Genomic DNA, 16,231 nt, shown 5'->3' on the forward strand with positions numbered 1-16,231 from the left:
TTTAAACATTTAATTAAATAACTTTATGCTGGCAGTACCCGATATTTAAAAGTGGGCTTGTTCAAAGCATTAGAAAATGATGAATCACACCCTTACCTAGAAAAAATGCACAGCAAAGCATTAATAAAAAGGTTTCATTTATAAAATTGATAGGTATCAAAATTAAATGCGATTGGTTTAATTTTCTGGTGTCATGATGAGGGAATCGGAATTTAATGAAAACAGCCAACTTAAGTACTTGAATCGTTATTCGAAATCCGCTTTGTACATCGTGCAAACTGAGAGATAAGATAACTTGTGGAATAACTATTTCCAGGGGCAGAGCTGCTCGGTAAAGCCTCTTTCAGCTGGGCCTCCTTGTGCAGGATAACTTGCGGATTCGCTATTTCGGGGGGCAAAGCTTCTCGGTGAAGAACGAAGCATCCTTCAACTTGGCCTTGTCCTGCTCGTCCAGAAACTCCTTGGCCTGCTCTATATCCGCCCGAATGGCGGCTATCAGCGACTCCAGGGAGTCGAAGCTGCGCTCTGGTCGCAGGTATCCCACAATGCATATCTTAAGTATCTGGCCGTACAGGTCGCAGTTGAAGTCGTGCAGCATGTGCGTCTCCACGCTCTTCTCCTTGTTGCTGTAGAAGGGATTCCAGCCGACGCTGAGGACCATTTTGTGCACCGGTCCGTTGTCCACGTTCGCCCAGCCGTAGTAGGCGCCCGTGGGCAGTGATTCAGGCAGCGATTTCACCACCTCCAGCGGAAAGTTAGCTAACAAGTGGTTTAGTTATCAATTAGCAATGACCTTCGGGGTTCACTTGACGTCGTCGCCACCAACCTGTTGGGATGCCCAGCTCCTTGGAGCCACGTCCGAATCCACGGACGATCTCGCCGCCGGCGAAGAGAGGTAGTTGGCTCAGCATTTCCCGGATTTCCTTGGACTCTGACCCAGATGTGCTGCGGTGGCGCTTCAAATGATTCCCACAGGCCAACGGGCGGTTGATTTGCGGTATTGGTTTGCTCTGCGACCGCAAAGCACTGCGGGCCAATTTATCGAGTCTGGCGAGGAATCAAGCGGGGTTCTCTACAGAGTGTGTAAGTTGTGTTTGCCGCCTAGCCACTCACATAACTATTGCTCTTTCCATTGCTCGGCATAATATTCATAAACACACAGACAAATTTTCCGCATTCAGAAGGGGAATCAGCTGTTGGCGGCGGGGCTGCCAACTTGTGTCATTTCAGTATTGCAGGGAGGTTAGCAAATAAAATTTTGAGGGGGTTTTTGGTTTTTGAGTAGTTAAGCCTAGTACTCAGTTCGGCTAAGAGTTTTACTAGTCGAAAAATATTAATCTTCTGGTGTGACCGAAGTTTTCGGAGTTCACCCGCAATGCATGTAGCATGGTCTTACTCTCAGCAAACAAATTAGCTGGCGCCAATTTTAAAATATTACAAAACGTTGAGCCGACCTGGGTCGCAAGCTTTAAATTCGCTGTTGGAATGGCGATATGTATTGCAGCAACTCCTACAGGCAGTTTTCCATTGGTTTTTGTGGTTTTCCTTCCATTTATAAATTGTTATTGGCACACCGCTTCTGCACAAACACAGCCAAAGATCAATTTTTTTATTCTTTGGGCCGCGGCTAAAGTAGTTCATCGGAATTCATCCGCTAAATCTAGTATTTTTTTGGTATTTCCTTACTATTTCCTTAGCTCAACTGAGTACCGCGGTGGAAAAAAGTCCCCGGCTAAAGGCGTTAGCTACCTATTTGCCTCTCGCTTACTCCTATGCTTAGCTAGCAGTTTTCGTCGTACTGAGTACTAGGCTTAAACAAATAAAAATTTAAAAGTTGGGAATACAAAATATAATATCTGTTCTGTAAGTACCCGGTCATATTTAATTAAATACACTTGATTGCTTTTATTCAAAATTTTCACAAATAAGTTAAAATGCTGGTTTCCAAAGTTACTTAAATTTAAATTATAAGTACATTTTGCTAATTTAAAAAATAGGTATGTGTCTTTTGAAACGCACTCATAATTTTTAAAGCTTTTCATTAAAATAAATAAATAAAATAATTAAATCTTTCCGAATTATTAATTTTTGTAGTTTATTTTTTTACAAAAAGGTTATTATAAATATTTAAACAACGGTTACTCCAAGTACAATAAAATAAATATAAGGGGGATTCCCTAAACTGTTGAATTGCTGAATTGTTGAATTTTGGTCAGCTGTTAATCAGCTGTTCCATACAAAGTCAACTTTCAGAAATTTCAGCAATTCATCAGCCTCGGGGCTGTTGAAAATTTTGTTGAATTGCTGAAAAGCCAGAGTTGTCACCTTTTTTTAAAAGTCGTGGCAACTCTGTAACTTTTTAGTATCACCAGTACGCATAATTTATTTTAAAATCAACTTAGAAAGCATATTTGTGGTTATTTTTACCTTTAAAACACTTTTAGACACTAACTAGCAATAATAAATCAAATTTTACATGCCTAAAGTTCCGTGAAATTTTTCAACAAATAACAGCTGTTTGAAAATTCAACAGGAACCATTTTGGGTCGTTCCCTTAGTTGCTGAAATTTTTTGTTGAATTTTCAACAATTCAGCAATTCAACAGTTAAGGGAATCCCCCTATATAAAACTGGATAAGTATTTTCATAGTTTGTTTTATATTTTTATTTTGAATGCATTTACTTTAATATTTATATTTTTAATAATATATATTCATATTTTATGTTCTCTCGTCTGAAAATAGTATTAATTACATAGAACAGAAACAAAGCTTAGTTTGAATCGCCCCTCGCTAATCCACTGGGATCACTTTTTGAGCGGTTGTCAAAAATCACTAGCGCGCACACTTGCTCACTTAAATGTACCGTTTCTATGAATTACCAGGGATGATCTCCTAAAATAACTGTAAAGCCGCGAAACTACCTACTCAATTAATGCAAAACGCCGCAATTTTCGGTTTTTAATTGATGAAAAACAGTAATCTGTGTATTTACTATAATATTGTGGTTTTGGTTGCACATTAAAGATCATGACGATCTTGCAAAATGTGTGCAGGGCTTGTATGGACGAGACCGAAACCCTGGTGGATCTGTTCGCCGACATCCGCGATCCGACTATTGACGAGCCGGAGATGAGCCTCTCCCACATCCTCGCCCAGTGCACCAATCGCAGCGTGGAACGCGGCGATCCTCTGCCGCAATTCATCTGCCTGACCTGTGTCCTGGCCGCCCAGAACGCCTTTCGATTCAAGTGGAAGACTGAGCGAAGCTACCAGCACTTCTGCCGTCTGCTTAACAATCCGGATCAGAATCCGAACCTGGAAACGCAGCCCCAAAAGAATGGGCAACATGAGTCAGAAACCCAGCTACAAAACGATAATGATCAAAAGCAGAGACCCCAAACGAAGAACCAAGACAACCAAGAAGATGTTACAGCGGGATCTTGCTCTATTCCAAATCTTAGCAGGCAAACTACTCCCAGAAAAGAAAAGTCGGATAGGACCCTCAAGGAAACATCTGGGTAAAAACATTTCTTCAGAATTAAATTTTTCAAATTTCTCAAATATTGTCTCGTTTAGCCACAAAGTAGATGAAATGAATGTAAATCAAGACATCGAAGATGACACCAAACCACTGAACACGGTTCATTCCAGGAGGTAAATGATTTTTAGATGTCATGCCATTTAACAAAAACTTAATTTTCGCATATTTAGGAGGATGGATCTCCTTCAACGACAATTGCGTTGTGATGTCAATGGCAACTACAAGTGCCCGCACTGCCCCAAGAGGTTTTATTCCCAGACCCAGTTGAGGACCCATATCAGTGCGCTGTGCCACATGTGCCCCTACTGCCCACGTGCCTATACCAAAAAAGCCAGCCTAAAACGACATCTGCTGAACCACGTTAGCAAGGCTATGCACAAGTGTCCGCACTGCTCAAAGGCTTTTATGCGAAAGGATCATCTTAAGAAACACTTTCACATCCACGACAATGACGGCCCGCTGTCCTGCAACCAGTGCTCGGCCGTATTTATCGAGGCTATTCAGCTGAAAATCCACCGCAAGGAACACCTACCGAAGACAGCGTCTTCAAGCTCGGATTCTACGAAAGATTGCCACTCAGAGGAGAGCGATCAGGATCCGGATGTAAAACCAAACATCTCCAATGGCCAATCGCTGTCTAAACCGTGAGTTTCGGATTTCTCTAGTCTTATGTTATACTAAATTTTCCATTTTCGACCAGAATGGATTGCGAACTTAGCTCAGAAAGCTATTTGGGCAAAGAGAATCTAAAAATGCATAATATTCTTGAGCCACCGCGACTACGGTGAGTGGTTATAACTATGTTTGAAATTATAATTAAATGGTGTTGCTTACTTTACCTTTTCAGCAAGAGAGAACCACAAAACCACGGCGATAGTCTTCTGAGTAACACCAGCGATGAAGTTCGCGTCAAAAAAAACGAAATTCCGATTATAAAGTGGTTTCATAGCAGCAGTGGCAGCAGCGTAGATCAGAAGACAAGCTCAGGTGGACGAACCAAGTGAGTGTGTTATTCATGGCGCATTATGATCCTCATAGTAAACTATTTTTACCAACAGGAAACCGAAATGCCATATTTGCCTTAAAAACTTTTGCAGTAACTCCAACTTAAAACGCCATTTGCTCACCCATAATCGCTATTCAGATCCAGTGAAGTGTTCTTACTGCAGTGAAGAATTCCTAACAGAAAATCTTCTCAAGAGGCACGAGCGTGGTCACTCCGGTGAGCTGTTCCGTTGCGAATTTTGCTCTTTGGTATTTTTAGATATGGGATTTTTGCAAAGGCACAAAAAACGCATTCACAGTAATAAAGTAATATCTATCCAAGAGAAAATCATGTCCAAACGGATGGCTAGTCGTTTACCAATTGGAAAACAACCAAAAAAAGAAGAAGCCTAATGTATAAAACACTTTTCTTGACTCAAAACTTTCAATTTTGTTGTTTGATACATACAAATCGTTTTTCCGTCTTAAGTTTGATCTAATCAATATCATTTGAAAAAAGATTTTTTTATAACAGAAATTACTTCCGTTTAATATTAAGAAATCCCTAAAACTGTTTAAATTTCTTGAAATATTCAAATATAGTCAACCAATAAAAAATATACTAAAAATTAAACAAGTTCTCCATTTCGTTGGTGTAAACATAGATTTTAACATTGGCAACTGATATCCTAGTCGTTTTAATTATTGAGGATTACAAGAAGAACTGAAGTCTGTTTTTACAGACATTTATTTAAACGATTTTCATTTTTGTTAAAGAAAGTAATTCATTTATCCATTAATGGTTCTTATATCACATTCAATGATGAGTACATATTAAACAAACGAACCAAATAATCCACTAAAGGTTCTTATATCACATTCAAGGGTGAGTTCTTTTAAAACGATAAAATAAAAATATAAAAGGTTACATGAAATGATTTCAAAATATGAAACTTTTTGAATTAAAATAAAACGGATTAAAATATATCATCTCACATTAGCGTCTCATTATCCATTAAGAAGAGTTTCTTGAAATCATCGATATTGAGACATCTGTAATCACGGGCGTACACTTCTCCGTCTATCTCCGGCAACATCATTTTGGCGAACTTGTATTCCTGCAGTGCCAAAATTCGCTGCTCTATGGTGTTCTCACACATGTAGCGGTAAATGAAGGTAGGCTTCTTCTGACCAAATCGATGGATACGATCCTGAGCCTGACGCTCCAGCTGTGGGTTCCAATGCGGGTCCACTATTAGCAGATGATTGGCCACATGGAGATTCAGTCCCACTCCGCCAGCGGTGAGGGAGAGTAGAAGAACCCGCTTGCCATTACTGGCGTTAAAATCGTCCAGTACCAGCTGCCGATTTTTGGTACTCAGCTGCCCAGTATAGTAAAGTGTTTGACATGAGTGATTCTCTAGATTCGTACGAATGATGTCCAGATAGCTGACCCACTGAGATATAATTATGACCTTGTCGTTGGTAAACGTAAGTATTTCCTGCACCTTATCAATTACTAGCTCGAGTTTGGCAGAAGAGTGTTTCAGTTGAAAGATGGGATTTTGGGGACTAAGCTGTTTGAGAGCCCTAGCAGCTTCCAACGGTTGCTCATCACCCATACTCCATGGCATTATGTTTTCCTTAATTGCCATAAGTGGCTCTTTCTTTAGCTGAACATTTTCGTTTACTTCAGCACTGTCCACATCGATAAAGGGATCCGTTTCCTCAGTGGTTCCCTCGGATTTGGGAAACTCCTCTAGGACATCCATTTTGAACTGACCCTCCACGTCTGAGGCTAAGCTCGTGTTCGGCAAGTCTTCGTCGGTTTTGGAACCACTTAGCATCTGTTGGGATATAAAATATAAAAATTCAATTAAATATATCGATTATAGATTTGTTGAGTGCATTTTCTTACTCACCCCAAGCAATAAAGCCGGATGGCAGCAAAACTGTCGCAAACGCAGCAGAAGATTAGAGATAACAAGACCGTTGAACCTTACTTTCGGGTCGTAGTTAAATAGTTTCAGAAATCCATGATAGATGCCCGAGTACTTGGCGTCAAATATTTCATTTATGAACTGGGGAGTACTTTCTACAGCATAGTTCTCGATTTGTACCAAGTACTTGGTAAATATCTTCTGACAAATGGCGAAAAGGATCTCGTACACGGCTTTTTCTGCTTCCGAGAACTGCACGCAGATAAGTTCAACATTTAGATTAGGTAGTGCAGGCAAATCTCCTGACTCCTCTAGCTCTTGCTTTGTCCTCCGCATCATTAGAGGTTGGATAAGAAAGTGCAACCCTCGCTGAGCGTGTAGGCCTTCATTTAGGTACTTCTTCCACACTTGGAGGTCATGAAATTGTGGCACTTTCAAGAAGCGTAGCAGGGTGAGCATATCCTTCACCAGATTCTGGACAAGAGTTCCACTCAAGGCCCAACGGCAACGAGATCGCAGCTGGCAGACAGAAATTCCGCCACAGCACTTGTCATTCCGAATGATGTGGGCTTCGTCGAGGATAACCCGGTTCCAGTGAGCGGCGAACAGCGGGGAATTGTTTCCAAATCTCTTGTACTCGTTCCACAACAGATTGTATGAGGTAATGACTAAATCGCAGCTCCTGAGTTCCTCCAGTTTGACCGCCAGGCGGTTGGTGTCGTGAAATATCAGCGTCTTGATGGCATTGGGCGCCACTTTGGAGGTCACTTCCTGGGCCCATTGGGACATTACGCTCTTGGGGCAAACCACTAATGTGCCTGCCGGGGGATAGTCATTGGTTGTAAAATATTTATGAAATTCTTTTGAGCTGCAATCTCCAGTTAGGGAAGCGTGACATACACGCTTCAATTGTGGTTCATTTTCATCTTCCTTATCAATCTGCATTTGCTTGTCTGCTACGACCAAGGCTATCATACTCAATGTCTTGCCCAGACCCATGTCGTCGGCTACGATTCCGCCACAGATATTCTGACGCTCGCGGAACTGCATCCATTTTACAGCGGATTGTTGATGCTTCATCAAACCGACCATCAGAAGAGTAGGCTGCTTTACCAAGTTCTCGGCTGTGGGACTTGGCGTACAGGCATTTTCATTTACCTGAAAAATATTTTAAATGTTGTAATAGGATCGGATTTCAATGATTTTTAGTTTATACAATTATAAAGACATGATTAATATTTTTTTTGGTAGAACTGAAATGCGATAGAATTTGAATAGCTACTCATGCATTGAAACAAACTTGCGCTACGAAGTAATCCCTAAAATCTGCCTGTTTAATCCTAATTAAATTTTTTAAACAAAATGGTATTGCTTACATAAAAGGGATAGTTTACCTCCAGAAATTGATGAGCATTCGGTACCATGGACAACTGGGGGACTGTAACAGACCTCGCTGGCGTTCGTGATACACAGTGGCTCTTCATCATTAGCGTGTTTGTCGATTCTTTCTGTGCCGTCGTTATAACACCGGATTGGACTTCCCGCTTTAAAGACAGTACCATTGCTGTGGGACTTGGCATCGAGGGATTAAAATTCGTCTGAAGAATATTTTTCATTTTGAAAAAATAGCATAGGATTTTAATATTTTGTATTTAGTTTATAAAATGATATTAGCTTAAGGCCCCGTAGCTATAGCTAAACTTAAGTTCGCCTGTAAATTTTACATTATAGTCGAACACTTAATAATAATAATATAAAATGATAAAGACGTACAGATGAACAATTGAAATGCATAGAATCGATTCAACTACTTTTATTATATACTATACATACTATTATTTTATTTTTAGCGAAAATAATTTTCTCGTTGTAAAAAGTAAAAAATGTAAGTAATTAAAATATAAGACAATTTTATAGAAAATTGTTTGTTAAATAAAAGGGTATATCATACTTGTTAGCCGGGATAGCTTACCTTCTGGCATTGTTGATCATAGGCTACCGTAGGGTACTGGGGAACTGTAACAGACCTCGCCGGGGTTTGTGATACACTGTGGCTCTTCGTCATTGGCGTTCTAATCGATTCTTTCAGTAAGGATCTTCCGACACCGGCTTGGACTCCCTGCTTTAAAGGCTGTACCATTGCTGTGGTATTAAACTGGGTCTGAAAAATATTTTACAAATTGAAAACAGAAAATGGGATTTAAATAATTTTTATTTAGTAGATAAACTGAACTAACTTAAATATGAGCCGTGATATCTTACCTCCAGGCATTGCTGACCCTGAGGGACCATGGCGAACTGGGGAACAGTTACAGATGTCACTGGCGTTCGTAATAAACTGCGGCTTTCCATCATTGGCGTGTTAATCGATTCATTCAGTACCTCTGTTTTAACACCAGATTGGATTTCCGGCTTTAAAGACATTACCGTTGCCACCCGCGCTCTTTCGTTAAAGAAGTCGCTTTGGGGATCGATTGGAGGGATGGCCTGGGACAAATGCACATGGCTGTAGTACAGCAGGCTGGGCGGATGACCACTATCCGTTAAGGAAGGATCCACCAAGTTATTGGATTGGAACTGCGTCTCTATTAAATTGGTGCCCTCATTCAGCAGATGCGTGTGGTTGTAACCGCTGTTTCCGCTTGGGATGCCATTTCCTTCTAGACTCTGAACACGGTACATCGACTGTGAGGTGTTCCCATTGCTCAGCACTCTGTTATTATGAATGTTTATGTTGTTGCACGGCCTGTTGTGATGCAAAGATATACCAGCTATTCGGAAGACAAAGAAAATGTTAAAATATGGGTTTTTTTGAGTCTAAATATTTTTAAAAATTCCCTTGTTTGCCAATATTTTGAAGCGAACCTGTATGTTTAACTACTGTGGGCTATCCGATTTTCTGATCCCAATAAGTGCCATATAGAGTTACATTTCAATAACTTTTTTGTCTAAAATGTTACTGCTTTTAAGTCACTTACACCATTTTATATTTATTCTTATTTTGACAAATTCTTTTTATACTCAATTGGACAAAATAAATATTTTATATTTATTCTCATTTTAACATATTCTTTTTATAAACAATTGGGCAAAATAAATAAAAATTTAATGAAACACTAAACCCCTATCCTCCTTCCAAACTAGCGGTCGGCAGGGTCCTATTCAGTGAGGTTAGGGAATTATTCAGCCCATCCTCTGCCGCTCACGTACATACACTGTAGAACAGCGCTCTGCACACTGCAAATTACTCACACAAATATGTACATATAAAATAAAATTGGATGGTATTGGGTGCCGACCGCAGTTCCAAAACTACATATGTATGTATGTATGTACTTTCTTACCATTGCTCTCAGAGTGGCGCCTAAGCGGTTGACCAGTTTGCTGATGCTGCACCATCTCATGGTAAAGACCAGAGCCGTTGAAATAACGTCTGGGCGGAGGAGCAGGATAATTTCCGGGCCTAGCTATTCCCATGACGAACTGCTGGTAAGTCTCCAGCGGCGGTAAAGGGTCCAGAGGTTGTTGTTGACCCGGGTTAGAATTCATGGTATACTGATTTTGCTGTCGGGGAAATAGCTCCCACAACTGGCGGACCTTAGCGGCGAACTTGTTTGCAGCCTCCTGACCCATAGTTTCGTATAGCTCATCGTACCACATGTTCAGCTCCTCTTTCGATTTAAAAGCCATTTCGCAGATGGTTACATTTGGGGGTAGTAGTTCAGGGTTCTGATGGCCAAATCTCACGGTGCTCATCTGTACCGCATTCCCGAAAGGATTTTGTGGAATCTGCTGTTGCAAATGTGCTCCATTAATCACACTGACCCCCCTTTGAAAGACCATCTGCGATGAGCTCGGCAATGGTCCTAGATTGGGAACTGATGGACCCGCCTGGACATCGTTGTGTAAATTATTGTCACTCATTTTCCACGTGAACTTAAGTATGTCGCTGTCGTCCATTTTGTATTACAGAAGCTTGTTCCTACTTGTCCCGCCTTGTGATGCGACTCCTTATACTATTTGTATCGATACATCGATATATATTTCGAGAAGGTCAACATCCTGTTCTGGCAGAAGGCAACTCTGACAGCGATCAAGTTCCGCAACAGCGAAACAGCATTTGCAATCACAGTGGGGAATACCTAATTCAGAAACAGCGAAATAATTAAAATTGCTGGAAATAAATTCAAAATGGTATCTTTTCATACATGCTACATTATCTGATACATATAATTAGGCATTTAAACTAGTTACAGTTTGTTCAGTAAAGGTCTGCATTTGGGGTTTTTCTTCCACGGCTTAAGCCTTTTTGCAACAGCGGCGGCCTATGTCAACTGTTTTCAACATCTTCTTCGCTGTTGCAATAAGGCTAATCTCTAAAGTTATGAATTATACAAATTGCATTTTCAGAAATTTCAGCATTTTAACAACTTTGAGGCTGTAACACTTAAATATCACCAGTACGGTAAAATCAAATTAGAAACTGTATTTGAAGTTCTTCTTACCTTATTAATCATTTTAATCAGTAACTAGGAATAATAATTTGCAAATATAAGTAAGATGAAAAAGTTCCGTAAATCTTGACAACAAGGAACATCTGTTTTCCGATTCAAGAGGAATTCAGCAACTTAACATTTTGGGAAAAAACGGTTGTGTTATGTTTGAAATACACACATACATATGTATGATTCTCCTTCTGTCCGAAATATATTTTAGATTTTTAGGGCTTCAATTTTAAATTCTAAAGTGGCCATGTCCAATCAAAACCCAGTATGCATCACATATATTTTGTCTCTTTCTAATCCTCCAGTGAATAAGCCAGATTGTTCAGATTCGTCGTATCCTCAATATCCCCAACCTCAAAACGCATTTAAAAATATTGTGTAGTTCATAACTTTTAGTATATCAATATATATATATATTATTCTCTTTATAAATATGAACACAATAATGGATCTTAATCACATTCAACGTCGAAGTCAAGATTACGATAATACAAAAGGTTTTAAAACCTTAAAAACATAAACGCGAAACTGAAAGTTTAAGTTTAATACGAAACTGAAATTGTAACGCCTAATTGAATTCTGAGTCAGAGAAATACGAAACTGAAATTATAAAGCGTGACTTTGTTGTACAGTGAACTTAGTGAAAGCTTTTCTCCTTCGCAAATTAAATGGTTAAAGGAAAACAAATAACATAAACTTCTAAAACATGCGACGAAGGTGAGTAATAGGTCTCACATTGAGAATAGTTTCTTTAGTTCCTCGATGTTGAGGCCACCGCCACCGCGTCGGGAAACTCCTCCTTCTTCCTCTGGAATGACCACTTTGGCAATTTCTAGCTTGTAATCCTGCAGCGCCTTAATTCGCTGCTCCACGGTGTCCTGGCACATATAGCGGTAGACGAAGGATGGCTTCTTTTGACCATATCGGTAGATGCGGTCCTGAGCCTGTCGTTCGAGCTGCGGGTTCCAATGGAGGTCCACCATTATCATATGATTGGCCACATTGAGATTGAGTCCCACTCCGCCAGCGGTGAGGGAGAGTAGAAGAACACGCTTGTCATTATTGGCGTTAAAGTCTCGCAATACCAGCTCGCGATCCTTGGCGCACATCTGGCCCGTAAAATCAAGTGTCTCCCATGACTGATCCTGCAGACGCTTACGGATGATCCCCAGATAGCCGAGCCACTGCGATGTCACAATGATCTTGTCGTTGGTATTATTGAGTAGCTCCTCTAGCTTAGCAATAACCAGCTTTAGTTTGGCAGATGGTCGTATGAATTCAAAGATTGGATTCTGGGGATTAAGCAGCTTTAGAGCCCTGGCGCCATCGAATGCATTATCAGAACTGGACGAGGGTTGTTCATCATCCATATCCCATTGCATAGTTTCCTCCTTAACATCTTGCAGAGGCTTTTTCTCATCATTTTCGTCCTTCAGCTTGACATTTCCACTTCGTGGGACACTGTCCTCCCCGTCCAACGAATCCTCTTCGTTAGCAGGTAGATCATATTTTTCCAATTCCGCAAGAACATCCATCTTCAGAGAATTCTCCACATCTGAAGCGTCTACCCTCACGCTCTGGACATCTTCGGCGGTCATGGCACCGCACAGCATCTAGCGAAAAGTAAGTAAGTTAGTAAGTTTGATAGGCGGTAGAAAAATATGTTAGTACCTACCCCAACCATTAGTCCCGGATGACAACAGAACTGTCGCAGGCGTAGCAGCAGCACCAGGATAACGATACCCTTGATCTTGGCTTTCGGATTGTAGCCGAGCGATTTAAGGAATCTGTGGTAGATCTCCAAATACTTGGCGTCAAATGACTCATTTATAAACTGCGGCGTCCTTTCCAATGCATAATAATTCAAATCACTGTTGCCCTGCTCGCGTTGCCTCAAGAACTCTGTGAAGATCCTCTTGGAGATGGCGGACAAGATCTGGTACACCGCCATTTCCGGCTCGGAAAGCTGTACGCAGATTAGTTCAACCTTCAGAGGGGGCAGAGCAGGCATGTCTCCCGACGCCTGCAACTGTTTCTTTGTCCTGCGCAGCATTAGAGGTTTAATAATGAAGTTTAGCCGTTGGTGACCACGCATGCCATTATTTAGGTACCTCCTCCACTGTTGGAGGTCCCGAAAATTTGGTACATCCAAGAAGCGCAGCAGGGCGAACACGTCGACGGCCCGATTCTGTACTGGAGTTCCTGTCAAGGCCCAATGGCAACGGGCTCGCAGCTGGCAGACTGAGGAACAGCAACTGGTCTTCACGTTGCGAATGATGTGAGCTTCGTCGAGAATAACCCGGTTCCAGTGAACGGCGAACAGAAGAGAAGCGTTCCCATATCGCTTGAGTTCGCTTACTACGGTATTATACGAGGTGATGACCAAATCGTAACTCCTGAACTCCTCCAAGCCGATATCCCGGCGGCTGGGTCCGTGAAAGGTCAGCACCTTGATGCCATTCGGCGCCACCTTGGTGGACACTTCCTGAGCCCACTGGCACATCACGCTCATGGGGCACACGACCAATGTGCTTGCCGAGGGATAGCGAACGTTTGCATAGCCCTGCTCTTCATCGTCTGAACTGAAAACCTCTGGTTCGGGTGCCTCTTCTGGCGGCTCGTGCTTTTCTTCCTTTACCTCTGCTTCCTCTTCGTCGTCGAGAATGCGAAACTTGCTGACTTTCTTGGCCTTGGACTGACATAATTTCTTCTCTGGTGGCTCGTACTTTTCTTCCTCCTCGGACTCCTCTTCATCGTCGAACATGCGAAATTTGCGCACTTTTTTAGTCTTCAATCGATTGAACTCCTCGGTCCACTTCAACTTCAATGCTCGCTGCTTTTCCTCCCGCTTTTGGTTTTTAGTTTCCTGTGAGGCCAAGATCAGGGCGATCATACTCAATGTCTTGCCCAGACCCATGTCGTCGGCCAGGATTCCGCCACAGATCTTCTGACGCTCGCGGAACTTCATCCACTTCAAGCCAGCTTGCTGATGTTTCAGGAGGCGCACCATTAGGAGTGCAGGTTGCTTATCCAAGTCTTCGATTGTGGGACTTGGCTCCGAGGGCTCATAAAGGGTCTGAAAAATATATGGTTTACTTAATAATAGAGCCCTGCGTGAATCATTCAATTTTTGTTTTATCATAGCATGCCATAAAATTTCTGATTTGTTTAATTCAATTCTATGTGAAATAAATATAATGTTTTTTTTCTAATTCATTTCGAATTGAATGAATGAATGAATGAATAATTTTTATGAATTTTTTTGTTCTTTCTTTTGAGAACAAAAAGTGGAAAATTTTTAACAAATCAATGTTAAGTGCTTAGTAAATAAAATTTAGGCAGATTTAATCACAAAATTATGGCCCTTTCTTCTTTAAAAGAAATTGTCGTTTGAATTATTTCGGAATTTATGCCATTCATTCATTCAATTCTATTAAACTCAAAATTCAAATTAATTCATTTATATAAAATAAAAATTAAAAATAATTCATTAAATCCATTCATGCAGGGCTCTACTTAATAAATACAATAATTAAATGAACGTTGATTTTACATAATAATTAATTAGTTTATATAATATGCGAAGCAAGTTTTGTAGCTATAAATAATCTAATAAACCTTTTTAGCATGGATCCTAGCTTTCAGAGCCCATTTATTATTGTGTTACCTTCAGACTTGCGATTATGTTGCTTTTGTGCTGATAAAACTCTGCAGAAGTGTGCTTGGCCTTGTGGCGATGGCGGTTCAGGCCCGAGTACAGATTGGACCACTGAGGCTGCTCGATCTGCTCAATCTGCTCAAGGGGATCCAACTGCTCGGGCTCATCCTTGATCTTGACCGCCGGCTGATCCTCCTGCACACGCAGCGTGTCCATAAACTCGCCCAGTGCTTCCAGGCGGGCATTGAGCTTCTCCAGGCGCGCTTTTAAGTCCAAGAGCTCCTCGTTGCTGGCCCCACTTTCCTCCAGTTGTCGCTGCTGCTGCTCCAGAGAGAGCAGTTTCTGCACCAGCTGATCGATCTGCGACTTTTTTTCTGAATACTCCGTGGCGCTGACGAAAATAGCACCTGCATTGTTTGCATATTCTTTTGGCGAGCCATGAAACAAATTACCAGTAAAGTAAGGTCTTAAAATCATATCTTATTAAAACAAAATCTTACCACTGGACAATTCAAGATTCTCGTCTGAAGCCTGCTGATTGCTAATTTCATCAGAAGTGTCCGCAAAGTTAGCGCCTGTCTCATCCTGCGCGCTGCGTGATCGTTCGTGGTATTCGCTTTCTTCCGACGAAGAAGAAGTTTCCATGGGATAACACGGAGAATTTCCAAACTCACATAAGGAATTATTTACGCTTCTCATAGCAGACGAACTGCAGCAGGGCGGCGAGTCCGATCTCGGGTACGGGCTTTCCGACTCTGAAAGTGGATTAAATTAACAGACTAGCTCTCCAAATGCTCCATTGGCATCTTACTGTCTGGCGCCATTTCGGAACTTTTTTGCGCGCACTAAAGACTGAAAAACCGCAAGAAAGAATGACGACACTTCACTTGTTACAATATTTTTGAAGAAGTCCGGGAAGCTGCCACTCCGGGAAGTCGATAAAGAGCATTCCGATAGTTTCCTAGTTTTCGTGATAAGATACAACAGCACAAAATTTGCTGCGGAGCGTTCACACGGCATACACTGTTGCGTAAACAAACTAAGGAAAAAAAAGCAAATACTGTGCTACCTCTAAAAAAGTAAATTTATTTTTTAAAAAGAAATTAAAAATAAAATTACAGTAATTTTTTTAAATAATTGTAATATTTAAGAGTGAATGAATAAGGTTTACTGAACTTTAGAGTGGACGATGTACTTGATTTACACATGCATTTCGAAAAATAGGAGTTGTTGCATAAGCCTAGTACTCAGTACGACGAAAACTGCTAGCTAAGCATAGGAGTAAGCGAGAGGCAAATAGGTAGCTAAAGCCCTTAGCCGGGGACTTTTTCCCACCTCGGTACTCAGTTGAGCTAAGGAAATAGTAAGAAAATACCACTAAAATACTAGATTTAGCGGATGAATTCCGATGAACGCCTTTAGCCGCGGCCCAAAGAATAAAAAATTTGATCTTTGGCTGTGTTTGTGCAGAAGCGGTGTGCCAATAACATATTATAAATAGAATGAAAACCCCAAAAACCAATGGAAAACTGCCTGTAGGAGTTGTAGCAATACATATCCTCATTCCAACAGCAAATTTAAAGCTTGCGACCTAGGTCGGCT

General features: G+C 41.0%; 4 protein-coding genes across 7 annotated transcripts; 1 reads left to right on the forward strand and 3 right to left on the reverse strand.

Moving 5' to 3' along the window:
* Positions 1-176: 176 nt before the first annotated feature.
* Rfk (Riboflavin kinase) lies at positions 177-1,268 on the reverse strand. The gene is made up of 3 exons (XM_017147368.3): positions 1,114-1,268; positions 827-1,047; positions 177-759 (listed from the first exon to the last, which is right to left on the reverse strand). The coding sequence occupies exons 1-3, from the start codon at positions 1,131-1,133 to the stop codon at positions 383-385; spliced, it is 618 nt and encodes a 205-aa protein (XP_017002857.2). The 5' UTR covers positions 1,134-1,268; the 3' UTR covers positions 177-382.
* A 1,576-nt stretch (positions 1,269-2,844) lies between these two features.
* kipf (kipferl) lies at positions 2,845-5,148 on the forward strand. The gene is made up of 6 exons (XM_070217108.1): positions 2,845-3,519; positions 3,578-3,655; positions 3,713-4,186; positions 4,243-4,326; positions 4,390-4,542; positions 4,601-5,148. Exons 1-6 carry the CDS (start codon positions 3,029-3,031, stop codon positions 4,938-4,940), a joined length of 1,620 nt encoding a protein of 539 aa, XP_070073209.1. The 5' UTR covers positions 2,845-3,028; the 3' UTR covers positions 4,941-5,148.
* A 139-nt stretch (positions 5,149-5,287) lies between these two features.
* Positions 5,288-10,602, reverse strand: LOC108061255 (transcription termination factor 2-like). 4 transcript variants are annotated; one of them, XM_070217523.1, is made up of 6 exons: positions 9,811-10,602; positions 8,729-9,237; positions 8,439-8,627; positions 7,843-8,064; positions 6,449-7,624; positions 5,288-6,373 (listed from the first exon to the last, which is right to left on the reverse strand). In XM_070217523.1, exons 1-6 carry the CDS (start codon positions 10,424-10,426, stop codon positions 5,519-5,521), a joined length of 3,567 nt encoding a protein of 1,188 aa, XP_070073624.1. In that variant the 5' UTR covers positions 10,427-10,602; the 3' UTR covers positions 5,288-5,518. The 4 variants fall into 4 exon arrangements, with proteins under 4 accessions (XP_070073624.1, XP_044252273.1, XP_070073626.1 ...); XM_044396338.2 differs by having other exon boundaries at positions 5,290-6,373; positions 7,861-8,064; positions 9,811-10,598; XM_070217525.1 differs by lacking the exons at positions 8,729-9,237; positions 9,811-10,602 and having other exon boundaries at positions 5,293-6,373; positions 7,843-8,030; positions 8,439-8,579.
* Positions 10,603-11,343: 741 nt separating this feature from the next.
* Positions 11,344-15,586, reverse strand: LOC108061465 (transcription termination factor 2-like). Its single transcript, XM_017147691.3, has 5 exons — positions 15,441-15,586; positions 15,130-15,384; positions 14,639-15,054; positions 12,647-14,047; positions 11,344-12,584 (listed from the first exon to the last, which is right to left on the reverse strand). The coding sequence occupies exons 1-5, from the start codon at positions 15,451-15,453 to the stop codon at positions 11,703-11,705; spliced, it is 2,967 nt and encodes a 988-aa protein (XP_017003180.2). The 5' UTR covers positions 15,454-15,586; the 3' UTR covers positions 11,344-11,702.
* Between the last annotated feature and the right edge of the window lie 645 nt (positions 15,587-16,231).

This window comes from Drosophila takahashii, chromosome 3R (genome assembly GCF_030179915.1).
Source record: "Drosophila takahashii strain IR98-3 E-12201 chromosome 3R, DtakHiC1v2, whole genome shotgun sequence".
Taxonomy (NCBI): domain Eukaryota; kingdom Metazoa; phylum Arthropoda; class Insecta; order Diptera; family Drosophilidae; genus Drosophila; species Drosophila takahashii.